General features: G+C 43.6%; 1 protein-coding gene across 2 annotated transcripts in view; it reads left to right on the forward strand.

Moving 5' to 3' along the window:
- Positions 1–19,959, forward strand: part of Dnaaf9 (dynein axonemal assembly factor 9) — a 128,076-nt gene that overhangs the window by 73,464 nt on the left and 34,653 nt on the right. For both annotated transcript variants that reach the window (XM_021653657.2, XM_021653656.2), the window contains exons 21-25: positions 10,415–10,518; positions 15,917–16,063; positions 17,779–17,867; positions 18,808–18,906; positions 19,164–19,281. In XM_021653657.2, the coding sequence (XP_021509332.1) occupies positions 10,415–10,518; positions 15,917–16,063; positions 17,779–17,867; positions 18,808–18,906; positions 19,164–19,281 (557 nt within the window). The remainder of the gene's footprint in view (positions 1–10,414; positions 10,519–15,916; positions 16,064–17,778; positions 17,868–18,807; positions 18,907–19,163; positions 19,282–19,959) is intronic.

Consider the following 19,959-nt stretch of genomic DNA (forward strand, 5'->3'; position numbering starts at 1 on the left):
CTTTTGAAAGGGTTAATATAAAGGGACTCAATTTAGAGTCTTAAAAACTTTCACCATTCACAGTTGTACATATTCATACAGATCATTTCATAGCTCCAAAGTATTCCTTCATATGAAAATTAAGCATTTATCATTTAATTTTATGTTTATAGATATTTTGCCTGCATATATGTCTGTATATGTGCATGCCTGAGGCCCAAGGAGGCTGGAGGAAGGTGTCAGATCCTCTGGAACTAGAGTTACAAATGTTTTTTAGCTGATATGTGGGTTCTGGGAACTGAATTCAAGTCCTCTGAAAGTATTCTTAACCCCCGAGCTATCTCTCCTGTGCATTTCTGTTCTTGATGATCATTTGTTTTGTTTATAGTTTTGCTTTTTTTTTTTTTTAATTGCAGCAGTAGTTTCTGGCTTTTGTTGTTGGGAGGTGGCTGGCCTTGGACTCATGTTGTCTGCCTCCCTCATACTGGGATTAAAGACGTAAGCCACCATGACCAGCCAGTTCTTAGAATTCTTTTTCTTTTTCTTTTTTTTTTTTTTTAGTAACCTTGGCTGTCCTAGGCCGAGCTCTGTAGACCAGGCTGGCCTTGAACTTACAGAGATCCCCTTTCCTCTGCCTCCCGAGTGCTGGGATTAAAGGCATGTGCCACCACTGGGCAGCCAGTTCTTAGAATTCTTACATGCCTCTTTTGAGTCACAGAAATTCCAGCTTCCTCAGAATTTGATACAGAGCAGCAGGAAATGGCGGTTAGGATGTTGTCCACACAAATCATCCAAGAGTTCAGACTGTTTCCTACAGTGCTTGTACCAAGGCATGCTTTGATGAGTAGGGTGCAGTGTTCTATCATTTGGGGGGGGTGCAATGATGTGTTGTTAGGGTTTGGGTTTGTTGTATGTCTGATTGATGGTGAGCAGTGACTCTAGTCTCATTTATTGGCCATGCTTGTGTCTTTTGTTAGGTTTCTTTTAGAAATTCCTTGCTTATTTTTAGGAGTTATTTATAGATTTGGGGTACCAATCTTTTTTTTCAGCTAATACATGGCAATTTTTTGGTTTTTCGAAACAGGGTTTCTCTGTGTAGAGTTGGCTGTCCTGGACTCACTTTGTAGTGTAGACCAGGCTGGTCTCAAACTCACAGAGATCCGCCTGCCTCTCCTCTGCCTCCCAGCAGATGTGGGCTGTATGCCCAGGTATGGCATTTTTTTTGTAACCTTGTGGTATATCTCCATTTTCTTTGTGACACTTTTTAGCTAAACTCTTTTTCTCCTATGGAGGGAGGAAAGAGAGTGCTAGGGATTGAACCCAGAGCCTTGCTAATGATTGGCAAGTGCTCCGCCAGTGAGCTATACTACCATCTTTGATCTTTACTTGTGATGCTTGTTTATTGGGATTGAACCCAGGGCCTTCTGCATGCTGGGTAAGCACTCTACCACTGAGCTATAACCCTACATCTATTCGTAATATTTTTGAAAGCAGGAAAAGTTTTAATTAGGCATGATTGTGCACACCTGTAATTGTAGCACTTAGGAGGCTGTGAAGATTGATTATGAGTTCTGGAACATCCTGGGCTACATCTACATACCCTTTCCTAGAGGAGGAGAAGGCAGAGGCAGACTGACTTCATATTAAAATCTCTAAGTGTATAAAGTGACAACATGACCATTTCCTGGTATGATTAGGATAAGGTTTTTATTGTAGGTACGAGGGAGAGATAACAGCCAGAGTCATCTGGAAGAGTTTGGAGCAGAGAGACAAAGAAGTAACTGACCATGCCCAACGTGTTTGGACATGGCAGGGCTATCTATGAGAGAGAAGAGTGGGAAACAGCAAATAGAGAAAGCATCGTGAGAGAGCAGGAGCAGAGCAGAGAGAAAACACAGAATAGCAGGTTTAGAAGGAGAATAAGTAGCTAGAGAGGGAAGCCTGTGAGCTGAAGGGAGCTTAGGGTAAGAGAGGGGATGAGGAGGGCTACAGTGCTGGCATGGGCTTTGAAATGTGATTACTCAAGTAGCCTGTGGACCACCATGCAATTTTAAATGCTGATAGCACCACAAGTAGCCATTCCTTCTGCCAGAGGTAAGGGAAATGACTCCTTTTGATAGAGGGGAAACAGCTTCACAAGTTCCTAAGGAAGTCTGTTTTTCATCTAACCTCCAGAAATCCTCCTGTAGTCCAGGCTGAGCTACATTTCTGGATACTTGGATTGCCTTTTGGAGTCTGGGGAATTGGAGTTTTCCTTTGGACCTGACACTAAGTCTGAAATTTTTTCTGCTTGGGTAGATCTTTAAAAGTGATATATGATAGGAGGCAAATTGAAAATATAGAGATATAAGCACCTGTCCCAGCAACAATCATTGACTAAAATTCTTTTCCCATTGCTCTGCAAATGCCAGTGATTGTCATAAATCAAGTCTAGGCAAGTTGTTCTCTCACTGAGCTAAGTCTCCAATCCCTAAATCAAGTGTCTTCCTGCAGCCCCTCTGTTCTGTTTCTTTATTCAGTTCTTCCTTAGAAGATACCACATTGTCTTAAGTTAGACTTCTCATGCATTGTAGACTGGGTACTTAAATAATAATTAGGTGACTCTAAAGGCTGGAAGTCCAAAATTAAAACTAGAGGCAAGGTAGGTTTTGTTTTCAGACCACTTTTCTTGGCTAACAAGAGGCTGCCATCTCTCCATATGCCAAAACAACTTCTCATGTACTCAGGGGTATAAAGGAAGGGTAGGCTCTTTGGATCTTATTATCCTGGGGTTTGCTTTGGTTTTGATTTAATGTATGTGCGTGCATGTGTGTGTGGGGGGTGTGTGGGTGTGGGTGTGGGTGGGTGTGTGGGTGTGTGTGTGTGTGTGTGTGACAAGATCTCAGTATATAGTCTTGGCCAGCCTGAAAGTCTGTGTAGACCACAAGGGCCTTGAACTTACAGAGATCCAACTGCCTCTGCCTCCCAGTGTTAGGATTATGCTTTCTAATTAATTTGCCTTTATTATGTCTGAATGTTCCAATATCTTCATCTTGTTTTTAAGTCCTGATGTCCTGTAATTCTCTTGATTCTATTAGTAAGACTTTCCATAGAACTTTTTTGTTTGAATTACTGAATTTTTCACTTTTAGTGTGTTTTTGTCAGTGCTTTTTATTGAATTCCATGTTTATATACTATATTGATTTTATTTATTTCATTCAGCTGTTATTTGTGTTTTCTTGGAATTTATTCAAGAGTTTATATGTATCCCCTTTGATTTCTTTGAACATATTTTAAATCAGATTTTTGGATTCTTTGATTGGAGTTTCATCTAATTCTTTCATTACCAGTATTAGTAATTTTGGAGAGGTTCTTTGGCTTTGGTTTTTCCTGTTTCTTGGTTGTTTGGTTGTTTGGGGTTTTGGTGTTTTGTTATGTTTTGAATTGACAGTTGTACATCTAACATTTTGTTGAAAATTTTTAAAATTATTTCATTGGAAATATTTAGAATATTCAAGGTATTAGTAGGAGTAAGATGTTCTTTTCCTCTACTGGATTAGGACCTGAGTTACCAAGCTTGATCTCCAGTGCTCCCCTGAGAGTAGAACGCTGTCCATAAGAGCAAACACTATCAAACGGTAGGCTGTGAAAGTACTGTGAAGCACTGTCAAACTATTACTGTGAAAGTACAGTAATAGTTAAATAAAAAACATCATCCCTTAAGTAACAGTCATGTTAGGAATTAAAGAACACTAGAATTCCTGTCTACTAATAATTAAAAACATATTATAGTTGTAAGTAGAAAGGCACAAGAGCAGAGAAAGACTACTGATTAGTATTGAGTTGATAAAGAGAAAGAAGGAAAAAAAAAGAAAAAGAAGAGAGAGATAGGGAAATGGCAGGATGGAGGTATGAGGCAGTTAAGGCTAAAGGTGAAAGAAAAAGGAGGTTTTTAAAAAGGTCAGTCAAATACCCTAAAACCACCCATCTCTTAGAAACCAGGGACATGGAGGCTCCACAGACCAGGCCAGCCTGTGTCCTTTGAAAAAGTTATGAAAAAATGGGGACAGGAGGAGGAGCCTGACAGAAGGCACAGACACAGGCTGCTAAATCATCATTGGCTGTTTCGTAATGAATGAATAATGTGATGGAAAGACTGCTGGGTGGGCTGTTGAGTGAGAATGCTGTCTGGTTTGCTTGCTGCTCCAGGTCTTGTGCTCTTAGGGTTCCTTCCCCAGGTCCCAGTGCCTATCCCACCCCTGAATGTACCTTATTGGAGTTGGGTTTAGGGCGCAGGGTCTGGCCCTGGGCAGTCTTCTGGGCTCTCCTTTGGGAGATCAAGCTACAGATGCTGGCCTAGTCAGTGGAAGGTCCTTCCCAAGTGATGCGTCTGGATGGTGTTTCAGGAGTCTGGTTTTGAATGCTGACTGCAAGCCTGAAAGTTCCTCATAAGATCTTGATGCTGGTCTGGTCTCAGTAGTTGGGCTGCAGATGGTGGCCTCACCAGTTCTTCCTGATAGTCAGTGCTGGACCCCGAGTCTTTGTTCTTCAGCAGACTCTGGCTCCAAACAAGATTACAGCTTCCTCAATATTGTGCTGTTTAGTTAAAATTTCTTCCCCATAATCTTTAGATTTTCTCTTGGTCAGGTTTCAGCATATATTTTGATAGCATTTGCTCTAAGTTTCCAAAAATGTGGTACGTAGGAATTGCAAGGTTGTCATGTCACCGACTCAACAGATCTGATGCTAGGGAGAGCTGCTTCCTCCCATGCTGTCTACACTCACACTCCAGAATTTGCTTAGCTTTATGGATCAGTACATTTATACTTTTCTGCAAAATAACACTTGGGTTTGTTTGTTTGTTTGTTTGTTTGAGACAGGTTTTCTCTGTGTAGCCTTGGCTGCCCTAGACTCAATTTGTAGACCAGGCTGGCCTCAAAATCATAGCAATCCACCTGCCTCTGCCTCCCAGAGCACTGGGATTACAGGCGTGCACCACCACGCCTGGCTGGAAATTCTTCTGTCCTTTTTCTTTGAGTTAGGAATTGAGACAAGGTCTTCCTATGTGGTCCAGAATCGCCTCAAACTTGCCACCCTCCTGACTTAGCCTCCAGGAAAGTGCCACCACTAATTTTTTTCATTGCGACATGTATGTTGGTTTCACTGAAGTTCTACCATTTCCTGTTGCTCTGTGAGGTCACTTTTAATATTTTCTCTTAGCATTGTATGTCACACAATATCTGTTTTGTTTGTTTTTGAGGCAGAGTCTCTTCCTTGTGGCATAGGCTTCAGAATAGAACTTACTGTGTAGGAAGGCTAGCCTCAGGCCAATGGTGAGCTTCCTGCTCTAGCCTCTCAAGCCCTGAGTTACAAGTGTGAGCTCCCACAATCCTTCTGAGTGTGTGGTTACAGGATGTGTGACATACCCAGCTTGTGTAGTATCTGTATCTGTGTCTGTGTCTGTCCATTCTTCTATGTCATGTATTAGTTCTAGTACCCTCTGTGGAAGCTTAAGTCCCACAAGTAAAGTGCTGTCATGAATCATCTCCTGTATTTGAGATGATCTCTAGATTATTAATACTGTGTGTTTATTAGAGAGTAATGACCAGAAAAGTTGTGTGTGTGTTGACAGATGTGACCACTACAGACTAACCTGTCAGCATCTGTCCGTTAACAGCAGCACAGTCTTTGTTCTGTAAATTAATCTCCGCCTGAACTAGTTTGCGGAGCCTAGAGATTTATACTCGATGCATTCCTTTTCTTGTGCCTTGCATAATGTCACTAACCTTATCTGGTGTATATTGACATCTTTAAAAGTTCATTTTGAATCTTTTAAAAATTATCCTTCATATGACAAGCTAACATAGTGTCTCCAGATTCGTGAACATAGGGAGTGTGATTATAATCCTTGACGTGGTCAGGGACCCCAAAGGCTCTGCTGCTGAGGTGTTGTTGCTACAGCTCCGTCTCCGTTCTGTTGTCTCTTTCCTTTGCCCTTCCATCTGAGTCTTTGTTTTGTTTTGTTTTTTGAGACAGGGTTTCATTAGGTAGCCCTGGCTGACCTGCAATACATTATGTAGACCAGCCTGGCCTAGAACTCACAAGCAATCCCCCTGCCTCCGCTTCCTGAGTTCAGGAATTAAAACTGTATACTACCACGCCTGATATCTGAGTCTTACTTTTAAGCTTTGTTCATTAGACAGAAATTTTGCCTTACTTGAGTAGAAATCCTCAGTACTCTGTGTTCCTATATAATGAAATTTTCTTCTGTGGCTCAAGGCAATGGGTAGAATTTCTGGGGTGTGAGGGGTCTGTATGAATGTTTGTTTTACATATGAATATCCAGCACCATTTGTTGAAAAGATCTTCCTTTCTCCTTTGAATTGTCTTTGTTGAAAATCAACTGACCGTGTATATAGGTTTATTGTTCCCTAACAGGCCTTGGTGAATGCCTCTTGCTCCTTTATTCTACCTGTGGTGATCAGACTTGAGAGTGTTGTTTTGTTTTGCTTTGCTTTGTTTTGTTTCCTTTGGGAGAATTTGTTCAGCAGTGAGGAGCAGAGGTGCTGTCACATACGTGGGACAGGGAAAATGCCTGAGAACTGTGGGACCATTACTTATAGGACAGTCTAGGCTGTAAAGGTCTGCCTTTACTCTGCCCCTATTTATTTCTCTTCTGTCCACATGAAGCTGGTGACCGATGCTTTGAAAAGAGAAAGCTGGGCTGCAGAGATGGGCCAGCAGTTACGAGCATTGGCTAATCTTGTTGTGGGAATCTTTTTCTAGAATAAGCACTTTGACACCAGTGATCAAGGATAGAAAAGAGCAGGTGTCATGGTAAACTAGAGCAGCTCCTGGAAGGCCTCAGTTCCAGGTCCAGTTTGCATTCTCATTTTGTACTCCAAAACCACAAGATGGGGTGAGCAAGCAGAGAGATTTAATAGAACTGCATGGGAGTCAGCTTTATATATATATATATATATATATATATATATATATATATATATATGTTGTAGTAGACTGGTTTAAGCTTTTGTGGTCACCTTGTTGAGGGCAATGACCCATTGTTTCAGCTGCTCCTCCAGGTCACTTTGTTCCAGGTAACAAATAAAGTCATGCTTGGAAATGAGCAGTACAAGTAACGCTTTAAGTAAATCAATAAATAAAATAAAGTCAATAAATCAGTATCTAATCATTGGTCTTTTCTACCTTACTCTACTTTAGTCTCACAGAGGACTTGGGTTCAGTTACTAGCACCCACATGATGACCTACAAGCATCTGTAACTCCAGTCCCAGGGCATCAACACCCTCTTCTGGGCTTCCACAGCCACTGTGCACATGTGGTGCACACACATACATAGAAACAGACACCCATACACAGATAATAAAAATAAAGATTTTAAACAATGTTTCTAGGGACTAGGCACACCGCCATTTGTAACTACAGTTGGAGTACTTGCCACTCCCTGACCTCTGTGAGCGCCAAGCACTCATGTGGCGCACACACATATAGGCAAAACACTCACACACGTAAAATAAATACATCTAAAAATTAACAAAGAAAAAAGAGAGAAAAGGGACCTGTTAGGTATTCTAAAACAACTGGACCCGTTACTTCTTTCTGGGCCAGATGAGCAATATGACCTCTTTAGGGCTGAGCTAGTTCCTGCCCAGCTGGAGAAGGAGAATTATGAACTCACCAGTGTGTCAGAAACAAAGAATAATCTCAGGGTGGCACAAAGAACCATGCAAAGAAAGCAAAAGGGTATGTGCACCAGAACCCAGGCTAGGAAGTGAATGAAAAAAAAATGAAATAAAGGGAGGGGGACATGACTACTCCAAAAGCATGGAGATTTCTATGGCAGATGGAAGGGAGAAAGCAGGCAGAGGGAAAGTCCCACCTGAACATGGCCGGTAGACTAAAACCAACCATGAGAGGAGAGAGGAGGAGGGAGAGCAAGAGAGGAGCCACCAACCAAGAGAGTGGCAAAGGCTAGCCAAAATGGCTGAGTAGTTCTATAAGGTTCAGGCTGGGGGAAGGAAAGTAGAAGCCCAGCCTGTGGGAGGGAGAGGTTTAGGGAGGAGCCCTGGGTGCTGATGAGAGTTGTCCTGGGGTTGAGGTCTAATGGGAAACATGCTTGGTTTTCATTCTAACACTTCTAACACGGGTTGTCACTAGGTCTCTTCTAATTGGCTTGAGTCCAACCTCACAATCTTTCAAGATTGGCTAATTTTAAAATAATCATCACAAAGGAAATGATAGAAAGGGGGGAGGTCAAGTTCTGTCAAGTTCTGGGAATGCAGAGGGGTCTTTATGTTAAAAAGTTTTACCAGGTAGGGGAGATTAAAAGCTTTACATACAGGTTCTACAAGGTGAGGGAGATTAACACAACACCAAACAAAAACCAAGACGTTTCTCACAAATGGAGCAGATAAATCCAAAGTAGTTTAAACATATTTCCTTTGAAGACACCCAATAAGGAATGTGAATTTTGCTTCTCCACATCAGGTGACAGTATGTTCTTTGGAGACAGGGTCTTTCTGTGTAGCCTTGGCCAGCCTTGTACTCATCATGTAGCCCAGGCTAGCCTTACACTCCTGGCAGTCCTTCTACCCCAGCTTCCAGAGTGCAGGAATTATAGGCACGTACTGAGCTGCCACACCAACTCTTTTAATGCTTTTCTTTTTCTTTTTTTCTCTCATTCTTACACAGTTTGCAAAAACTATGTCTGTTCTGTTTGAGGCTCTGGAAGGTTAGCTGAGCTTCCCCAGATCAGGAGGCTCGGCACAGGCTTGTGTAAGTGCACCTGACAGTGGTGTCTAGTTACTGCTGGAGTTACTGGGTGAAAGCCCTCTCTAGGTAAGGAGGGCCCCAACGAGGAGTGCGGTGTCTTCAGAGAACAGCTTAGTTATGCTGACCATCTCATTAGGAGCCTTGAGTCTTGGGTGTGCGTGGGGGGGAAGCGGTTTTTCTAACTTCCTTGTTTCTGTTAGAAGGATAAAGAATATTCTCAGTGTCACACAGAGAAACAAACAAAGTAGCCTAGCCAGCCAATTCTTTTGTTTAAAAAAAAAAAAAACAAAAACAGGTGAAACAAATCCAAACTAGGCTAGCAGAACAATGGGACAAGACGTTTGCTTGATTTTTATTCTAATAAAAACCAATAAAGGTGAGATTCTAAAGATGATCCAGGAGTAGAGGAAAGGATGGCTACTTGGGGATGTAGCAAGGTCTCCTGTAAGCATTTTGGCAGAGTATAGCCCATGTAGCAGCTTCTCCATCTTTCCTTCAAGGTCTCATGTTAAACTAGGAGCAGGCTGCAGGAGCGATGTGGTCAGGCTCCTATATAGTCAAGGCCCTTGTTTAGCCTGCATGGCTGTTTCTCTGTTTTTCTTTTCTCTGGCTCTGAGCCACACAAAAGATAGGCTGTGTCACCCAACCCAACATACCAATTAAAGACACAGGTATTAGAAAAAGCAGGGAAAAGAGATGGATCTCATTGCCTCATTAGAAAAAGGGTCAAATCACGGAGTACAGTGATGTCCAAGTCCGTCTTCCAGATTCTGTTCAGGGTGCTGTCTTAAGCTTTCTGTTTCATTGGTTTTGTTTTAGAGAAAGGGTGTGTGCATGTGTGCATGTGTGTGTACGTATGTATTTGTATGTATAAGCGCTGGTTTTTAGACTTGTTAGTTTCGTTGTTTTTTTTTTTTTATTTCTAGTATGGTTCAAGTTGGCCTTGGTTAACCGTGTAGCCAAAGATGATATTGAAATTTCTAATCTTAGTGCTTCCACTTTCTGAGTCCTGGATTATAGGCATAGACTACCCCCACACCCAGTTTTATGAGCTTCTATTTCTATCTTAAGGTTTAGGTTTAAATAGTGGTCAAGAAGCCAGGCATGGTGACGCACACCTTTAATCCCAGCGCTTGTGAGAGAGAGGCAAGTAGATCTCTGAGTTTGAGGCCAACCTGGTCTACATAGAGAGTTCCATGACAGCCAGGACTACATAGAGAAACCTTGTCTCAAAAGTCCAAAATGAATGAATTAAATAAATAACTAGAAGACAAGAGCATGCTTGATTGAACAGTCATGATCAAGGTGCTGTCCCACTCACGGTGGGTTCGCCATTGTTGCAGCTCTGTTCTGTCCTGCCTGTTGGCTAAGTTCTCAGAAGTGAGTGAAATCTCTTCCTGGGAGGCAGGTTCCACCTTTGACTGCTGTTAGGATTGCAGCTTTTCCCTTTTCCAGCATGTGATTCCTTGGGAAGTTTTAATTCTTTGGGGTCTATTATTTCAATAGTGGAAATACCAAAAGTAGGGACATAAGTGTCTCTCTGTGGAGTATTTCTTCTCCTTCTGGGAAGGTCACATTATTGCCCTGGTACCCTCAAGGACACTGGACTCTAGCCCAAGGATCCAGCACTCCAGCTCTGACTAGCGCTCCTTTTCTTCTAGGGAATGTGCACTTCTTCTCTGGTGGCCTTCTGTTTTCTCACCGTCATCATGGAAGCATCATCATTTCCAAGGATCACATGAATTCTGTTTCCTTCTATGATGGGGTATGTAGATTTTCAATCCCTGGCTTTAATGCTCTAAAATACATCCATTTTCCCTTCTCCGTTACTGTGTGGCACGATGTCAGGAACCGCAATAGCCATTGAAGCAAGCAAGCAAGGAGGATGAGCAGAAGCCTGTGCACTCTCAGAACACTTCCGTGCTTTGCTAGAAAGGCCTTCTGCTCAATAGAGCCAGCCCATGCCCAGTTTGGCCATCCCAAAGACAAGTAAGAAATAGCTGAAAAAAACCCTCCAATGGCTCTTCATAGAAACCCAAGGCTCACACACTTCAGAGCTGGAAGGTTCATCCTGGCATGATGGGCTCTAACATATCTTTTAGGCATAAGAAACATTGCTCACATTCTTCCCTAAGAACCACCCTCATTTACCAGTCTACCCCAGTCTTCCCCTTGGGGAGAAGATGGTGGACCTGGGTTTCCCCCATCCTGTACTCACTGGCCAGAGCATTGCAAGTTCTTTCAGTGCAGCAGTGGAGGAGATGCTGGGCCGTCCACTTGCTCTGGTCTCAGCCTCCAAGGACGTTTGGCAGCTAGAACAGAGGTGGGGTGAAGTGCTCTGGCGAGGTGGCTCAAGATGAACTCACGATCAAATCTTTCTTTAATAAAAACCTGCTGCCCTAATGGCTGTTCAGAAATTTGGGAACTTCAGCTAGGCAGATTGGGTGGCCTTATTAGATGAGAGAGGGTTTTGGTTGGTTGGTTGATGGGTTGGTTTGGTTTTTCAAGTGTTATTGGGTGAAAGCCTGATCTCTACTGCCCCAATGAAGAGGGACCTGAGGCCCTCTTCCGACCTTCATGGATACCAGGCACCAGAACGGCGCACATACATATATGCTGGCAGAACATTCATAAAGTAAATTAGATCTTTAAAAACAAAACAGAAAAGCATGAAGAAGCGTTGGGAGAATTGCAGGGCTATCGCTAACTTGTGGGGTTTGTGACTAGTTTTGTTTTGTCTTTGTTTTTGTTTTGAGATAGGGTCTCTACACCATCCCGACAGTCCTGAAAGTCTATAGACCAGGCTGGCCTTGAACTCAGAGCTCCGCCCGCCTCTGTCTCCCAAGTGCTGGGATTAAAGGCATGCACTGTATTCAGGAGTAGATTAAAGGCCAGACTTTAAACTACAGGGTGAGTTCCAGGACAGCCAGGGTTACACAGAGAAGGCTTATCTGGAAAAACCAAAATAAGAATAATAGTAAGCCAGATGTAGTAGTACCCGCCTTTGATCCCAGCACTTGGCAGGCAGAGGCAGGTGGATCTCTGTGAGCCTGAGGCCAGCCTGGTCTACAGGGCAAGTTCCAGACCAGCCAGAGCTACACAGAGAAACCCTGTCTCAAAAAAAAAAAAAAAAAAAATTCAAATTAGAGTCTGAAGGCTTAGTGATGAAAAGTACTTGCTGCTCTTCCATGGCATCAAGCACCCTTGCTCACAACTACCTTTAACTCAGACTCTAAGAGGATCCAGCCCCTTCTCTGGCCTCTCCTGGTACCTGCACGCACATGTAAGCATGCACACATGCTTATAATTTAAATAAATAAATATCTTTTTAATAAAAGTAAATGTCTAGAATATTTAAGTAGTCTTAGCTTTAATTTTTTTAACGAATTACTTACTGGAGGGAAGAGGCGCTCACACCCACGTGCACGCGTGGAGGTCTGAGGGCAGCCAGTCTTCAGGAGTCAGTTCCTTCCTTCCACTGTGAGGTCTGGGCATCAGATTATCAGCCTGGGTGACAAGTTCTTTTACTCAGGAGCCAGCTCTCCTGCCCAAAATGAAATGTTTTAAAATTTCATAGGTAGAAGAATGTAAAAATGAATGTTCATTAGTCTCTAAGGGCAGAAAAACTTTCTAAATTCAGGAGCTATTTAAGAGCGCTACGTGTGGTATGTGACTGTAACCCAGGCACTCAGGAGCAAAGGCCAAAAGGTTATACAGGTTTGCGGCTGGCCTGGTCCAGCCAGGGCTGTACAGGGAGACCTTGTGCACCAGCTTATTTCTGTTGTTGTAGCAAATACCCTGACAAAAACAGCAGCTTAACAAAGAGAGGAGTTACAGGCTACAGTTCATTTCAGTAGGGAAAACCACAGTGGGAAGAACCGGAAGCAGATGGTCACATCACACCCAGTCAAGAGCAAAGGATGGCCTGAGGAGATGGCTGCGAGTTAAGAGTTCTGGCTGCTCTTGCTCGGGGTGTGACCTCATTCCCAACACACGTGCATCTCGTGACCACTCCAGAGAATCCGATGCACTCCTCCGAGCTCCATGGCTAGTGCACACACATGGTGCACAGACAGCAGGCAAAACACTCAACACACATAGAATGAAAGCAAACAAGCAAAGCAGAGATAAATGGTCATATCCATATTGTCTTGCTTGTTGTTTAGCTTCACTCTCTTAAACTTTTGAAGACCCCTTGCCTAGAAAATGATTCCTCTGCTACACAATGGCTGGACCTTGTATCAGTTAACAAAACAGTCCCCACAGACAAGTCCACCGGCCAGCCTGATCTAACCTCATCCTTGCTTGCTTGTTTGCTTGTCCCCTTGCTACTGCTCACTTGCTCCTACAACCGCTCTTCATATACATACAGGGAATGGTTGCTACCCACAGCTGGCTTGGTCTTCCCACATCAGTTATCAATCAAGACAGCCCTCCATCAGTACAGCACAGAGCAGCTTGTTCTGACAACTCGTAAGCTCAGACCTCCTAGGTAATTCTCAATTCTGTCAGGCTGACGGATTAAAGTAACCATCATGCCATGTACCTACCTTTAATCCCAGTACTCCAAGAGGCTGAGGTAGGTGGGTCTCTGTGAGTTCAAAGCCAGCCTCATCTACATAGCTGGTTCTAGAACAGCCTGGACTATATAATAGACCCTGTTTCAAACAAAAACTAATCATCATACCATGTCTCTTTAAAAATTGAAAAAAAAAAGCTCTAAAGAAGGAGTAGAGATGGCTCAGTGGTTGAAGTACTTGTCCAACCTGAGACTAGGCATTGTGGCATGGACCTTTAATCACAGCACTTTGTGAGTTCAAGCACATTCTCGTCTGCCTGCCTATGCCTCCTACATGTTGGGATTGAAGGCTGGACCCTCCTTAATCTTTTGAGGTAGATTATCTTAATCACAGCTAGAATTTATTGATACAGGTCACCAAACTCAGTTCCTTTTCTCTCTCTCTTTCATCTTTTTTTGATAGAGGGTCTTTTTATGTCACCCAGGCTGGCCTGGAACTCACAGTTATCTAATGTTTTTTGTAAGGACACCAAAACCATTGAATGAAGAAAGTATAGTCTTTTTTTTTTTTTAATTGCTTATTTGCCCAGTTGATAGTGGTACACACCTTTAATCCCAGCACTTGATAGGCAGAGGCAGGCAGATCTGTGTGAGTTCAAGGCCAGCCTGGTCTCCAACCAGGGCTACATAGGGAAACCCAGTCTCAAAAAATATATATTTATGTACTTGTTTATCTAATGTGTATGTACATGTATGCTTGTGCACCACATGCTTGCCTGGTGCCCACAGAGGCCAGAAGAGGGTGTAGATTTCCTGGAACTGGAGTTGCAGATGGTGTGAGCCACCATGGGAATGGAACCCAGGTCCTCTGGAAGTGCTCCTAACCACTGAGCCACCTCCAGCCCTGAGCATGGTCTTTTCAACAAATGACATTAGAGAAGCTGCATGTTTACATACCAGAAAATGAACTTTATACCAGCTATAAAATGATTACTCAAAATATATCAAAAACCTAAACATGAAAGCTAAAACAATAAAACTCTTAGAAGAAACAATAGGGAAGAAGCTTCATGACATTGCATTCGTCACTGACTTCATAGATACTGCACCCAAAGCACAGACAGCAAAAGAAAAACTACACAAATTGAACTTCATCAAACTTAAGCTTTTGAGCTGGGCATGGTAATCCTATACGCGCCTGTAATCCCAGCACTCTGTGAGGCAGAGGCAGGCAGATCTCTGTGAGTTCGAGGCCAGCCTGGTCTACAGAGTGAGTCCAGGACAGCCAGGGCTACACAGAGACTCTGTCTCAAAATAAAATAAAATAAAAAGTTAAGCTTTCTAGAAGCTGGAGAGCTGGCTCAGCAGTCCAGAGCACTTGTTCGTGCAGAGAACCTGGGTTCAGTTCCCAGCACCCACACAGTGGCTTTCAACCATGCATAACTCTTCTCTAGTTCTAAGGGGTGTACTGCTCTCTTCTGACCTCCTTAGATACCAGACATGCACGTACAGGCAAACAAAGCACACGTATAAAGTAAATACATACGTCTGAAACACCATTAGGCTTTCCAGGGTTGGCTAGATGATGACTCAGTAAATGAAAGTAGTGCAAGCCTGATGACTAGAGTTCCCTCACCAGACCTCATGGTGGGAGGAGAGAATAAGCTGCCCAAAAGCTGCCCTCTGAGTTCCATGTGTGCACTGTGGCATGCGTACACGCATGTACACACCTACACATGGTCTTTTTAATTACATTTTTATTTCTTTTTTAATGTGGGCTATGTGTGGAGGTCAGTGAAGAACTTGTGGGACATGATTCTCTCCTTCTGTGTGGCCCTCCAGGGATCGAACTCAGGTTGTCAGGCTTGGCAGCAATCACTTTTACCAGCTGAGCCATCTCACAGGCTCATATGATTTCTAGAAATCATGCTAGCTGAGTATGATGACTTCTGCCTATAATCCCAGCACTTGGGAGGCTGAGTCAGGAGGCTCACCATGGGTTCCAGGCCAGTCTAGGCTACAAAACAAAACCCTTTTCAAAAAATAAAGATAGGCTTAAGAAACTTCTGTCCATCAAAGGAGACTCTCAAAAGAATGAACAACAATCCACTGTGCGGCAGAAATGCTATATATGATAAGAAGCTAATACTGTCTCCGGGAGAGACGACACAAGCCTTAACCCTAGCCCTTGGGGATGGAAACAGGACTGTAAGAAATTTAAGGTCATCCTCTACCACATAGTGAGTTGAATCCAACCTGGACCATGCCTCAAGTCTCCTCCGTACCCCGTAAAAAATTACCTTACAAGGAATTTTGAGATGACTTTTTAGTCTGGGAAAATATATATCTAAGACACTGTGACAACACATGCCTCTAATCCCAGCTGTTTGGGAAACTGAGGCAGGAGAATTGTCAGTTCAAGGCTGCTTGCACCTTTGGTGAAGCCATGCCCCCCCCCCCCCAAAAAAAAAGACCCTGTAGTGCCAATATCTAGCTGGGAGTTGGAAAGCATGTTTGTTGTTGAATTCAGTAAACCATTTTCTGTGAAAGTAACTGAAAAGCAATTGGTCCTGTGTGTCCTAACCTAGTGGGACTAAGATCCTGCAGATGGGTTCTCTTCTGATGCTCTTCTTCTTCTCTCTAGAATTCCACAAGCATAGTGGCCGTCCTTCTCATAGAATTCCGAAGATCATTACTTCCTCATCTCCCGGTTCAGTTCCATGGATCAAGCAATTTTCTGATGATTGCCCTTTTCCCCAAATCAAAGATATATCAAGCATTTTACTCTGAGGTAACATCAGTTATCAATTTAGCAAAACAACCACCTTTTTTCTCTTAGCAATTTAAATGTTAAGATAATGTTTTAGAACAAACTAATGGTGTTAGAAAGCCAGGAGACATGGCTCATTCCTTTAATTCCAGAATTTGGGAGGCAGAGCAGGTAGGTGGATCTCTTGTGAGTTTGAGGCCACACTGGTCTCTATAGTGGATTTCAGGCCACCTCAAATAACATGGTGAGACCCTGTCTCCAAAAAAGGTGGGGACTGGGGACCCCTGAAAAGATGGCTTAGTGGGAAGAGCACTGTGGCCGCTCTTAACAAAGATTCCACCATGTGGATTCTCAGTGCCTATATGGTGGCTCACAGCCATCTTGAACTCCCGTCCCAGGGGATCCAATGCCCTTTCCTTGCCTCTGAGGGCAGTGCATACACGTGGTACCAAACATGCAGGCAGAGTACCTGTACAAACAAAAACAAACGTTTTTATTAGAAAGAACTGACAGTGATGCCGTTAAAGTGGGGGTTGAAGCCAGCTGTGGTAGTGGAGACCTGTAAGCCTATACCTGTGAGGTGCAAGCAGGAGGAGCAGGAGTTCAAGGCTAGCCTATATCAGACACTCTAGAGACATGAATAACAGCAAAAAGATTGAAAACCGTTGTTGAGAGGACTTAGGGAGGAGTGAAGGCATAACAGGTGCTTTCATAATCCCTTTGGTTTTAATGGTGAAGGATGGGAGCCTACAGAAATGAATCTCCTTGTTTCCTCTTAAGTAACAATGAAGTTTATTTCATTTCTAGCTGTTTATTAAATAGCAAGCTCTCCCTACTGGGCTAGAGCTCTCTATCCCACCCCATGTCCTCCTTCCCTGTGGGTTCAGTTCCCTCCCTGCCTTTCAAATGTCCTACATGGTAGTCTGCTCACTGCACATGCTCAGTACGAACTATATAAAGGAAGGAACTTACCAGGAATTCATTAATTCCCTACACAAGGCATAATATCAGCACTATGCAGGTAGAGACAGAAAGAGTTCTAAGACTAACCTCAGCTACATGGCAAGTGTGAGGTCATCTTAGGCTACATGAGCCCCTGTTTCTAAAAGGTAGTGGAGATGAGTGAATTATGTGATGCACTTAGAGACTACACAGTAACCGAAGCCAGAATAATGTGTGACATCACCCCTGGTAGAAGTTCTTGGAAGGATGTGGTTACAGCAACTTATGAGCAGTGTCCCTCCATCATGGCAGTCATAGAACACAGAGGAACTCCTTAGACTGTTGGCTGAGGAGTTCTCATCAGTCTGTGTCTCTCCCTGCCTTCCACCTGCTTGTTCCACCTGGGAATCTAGACATAGCCTTTAAAACGATTCCCTGCAGCTATCTAGCCCTCTGCCTCTGAGCAGCAGTTTCTTGAGGTCACCACTGCCTTCTAGTCCTGCCACCAGGGAGAGCACATGCTCTTGCAGCCAGAACAGTGTTACTGATACCTTCTTCCAGCCTTCCTGACTTCTGGAAGGTCTCTGAGGACAGGAACCCAGAGCAGCATTTCTGGCTCTGAAAAACACTCAACAAAATTGCTTTCCAGCCTCATTTTTGAAGCAAACTTGCTTGTGATAATGTTTTTCTCTGCACTGACAGTATTGATTTTCAACAGTCATCAGATCCCATGTGTATTCCATATCCTGTTGTTGGGTTTAAAGTGTTCTTTGTTTAAATTCTGTTTTGTTTAGGTCTTCTCCCCCTGGCAACAGCAGGATAACTCAGGGCTTTCTTTAAAAGTGATCCAGGAAGATGGATTATCTGTGGAACAAAAGAGATTGTAAGTGGCTCTCTCCAGTGTTTGTGCTAGATTCCCTAAGCTTTGTGGGTGTGCTTTCTCTGCAGGGTGACTCACATTATGTAACAGAGGGGTCCTGACTTCTAAAAGGGCCAGCAGTCATGTCATGTTGCCAACATGCAGGTAGTGAGTGTGCTTGGGGAAACAGGTAGACAGGAAGTCCAAGCTGGGGGTATGGCTCAGTTGGAAGAGCACTTGCCCAGCATGCAAGAAGGGTTTGATCCCATTCCTGCATAAACCAGGCATGGTGGTATACTCCATAATCCCAGTACTTAGGATTTAGAAGCAGGAGAATCAGAAGCTTAATATCATACTCAGCTATATCACAAGTTGGAGGCTAGTCTGGGCTGCATGAAACCCTGGAGATAGTAGTGGGGAAGGAAAAATTCGCTGATGTCTTATCTAGATTTCTGCTGCTGTGATAAAGCACCATGATCAAGGCAGTTTTAGGAAGGAAAGATTTATTTGGGCTCATGGTTCTAGAGGAGTAGAGTCCTTGATGGTGGTGTGCAGGCAGCAGGTGGCTAGAACAGCAGCTGAGAGCCCACACATCTCAAACCACAGACAGGAGGCAGAGAGAGCAATGACATAGCACCTCCAGCAAGGCCACCTTCCTTACTCTCCCCAAACAGCCACCAGCTGGGGACTAAGTATTCAGTTATCCAAGACTTACGAGGGACATCACGTTCAAATCACCACAACTGAGAATTACAACCTGAGACCACTGTCAAAAAATGAGAGGGAGCCTACTATGGGCATGCCATTTGTCCTGCACTGGTCATACTGTGTCAGAGTCCATGCAGTGACTATTTTGGAGAGGTTGATTGTTTCATCTCTGGCTTGGAGGCCTCAGAACAAGCTGTGTAAAGTACCTTTGCTTGGGGAGGGGCTACAGCACTAATGGGAGCCGTTGGTGATTTAGGCACGCCAGCGCACAGAAGCTCTTCAGGGCCCTGGCGCATCCTGTGGAGGAGTGGAGCTCCCCAAAGCTGCTCTCAGCCAAACTCCCTGAGTTGGACCGGTGAGTTCTATGCATCTGGCTCCAGATGTTTACTGTTTCAGCTTTGGAAATGTAGAACTGTGTTGGTTCTTCCTGAGTGCCTTTATTTGTAGCTTCTTATAGGTACCTGAAAAGGGGAGTAGTTATATGTCACATACACTTTCGTATCATAGAATCTCTAAAGGCTTATGTATTAGCACTTAGGTAAGAAGTTACTAATGTGAATGGATGTGTCAAGTAAGGCTGGTGACAGTGATGTGACAATTGTCATTTTCTAGGTTTCTCCAGCATTTTGCCATTGGTAGCATTGGTCAGGAGCCTGTGATGCGAACCCATCTTCCAGGCCTGCTGCAGCAAGCTGAAGTCAGCTCCGCTCGTGGACTAGAAAATGACAAGGTAGAGGAGTTCACCAAACATGCTGGGACTTTACAGTGGGATAATCTGCAGCCTGTGTCAGTTAGCAGGGCCCAGGTGGGATGTCCTTAAGTGTATCTACCTCCTTGAACACTGATAATGATACACATGAAACCCTTTTTGTACAATGACTGTGGCCAACCCTGACATCTTGTTGTGCCTTCTCTTGCTTCTCCAGGTCTTTTAAACTCCGACTGTGTGTTCTCAGGCTGTCAGTTCTTTCTGGTTGTAACAATGACTTAACCCGGCAGTAGCTGACAGTGTGCTGTTAATAAAGGGAAGCCATGTTGCAATCATCGAGGTCGGGTGATACTCCAAGCATTTTCCTCCCTAGAGTACACCTTAATGGGCTCATGCCTCATGCTTCCCTTCACTTCTCTGCCCACCATGCCTTTGGAAGTCATATATCATAGTTTGTTTCCGTACAGGTCTGAAAGATACTCATCCACAAAAGGAGATAGCACTGTGCAATTAGAACGTTCCATTTTTCCTTTAGATGAGAGGGAAAGAATAAAAGGAAAATTCCTACCTTGTGGTGTTTTACTTAAAAAGTTCTATAGGACCAGCCTTTAAGTAAGAGAACCCAAGTGACCTTTTGTTTTGGTTTGGTTTTGGTTTTTTCAAGATAGGGTTTTTCTGTGTAGCTCTGGTTGTCCTGAT

Source organism: Meriones unguiculatus, chromosome 18 (assembly GCF_030254825.1).
Source record: "Meriones unguiculatus strain TT.TT164.6M chromosome 18, Bangor_MerUng_6.1, whole genome shotgun sequence".
Classification (NCBI taxonomy): domain Eukaryota; kingdom Metazoa; phylum Chordata; class Mammalia; order Rodentia; family Muridae; genus Meriones; species Meriones unguiculatus.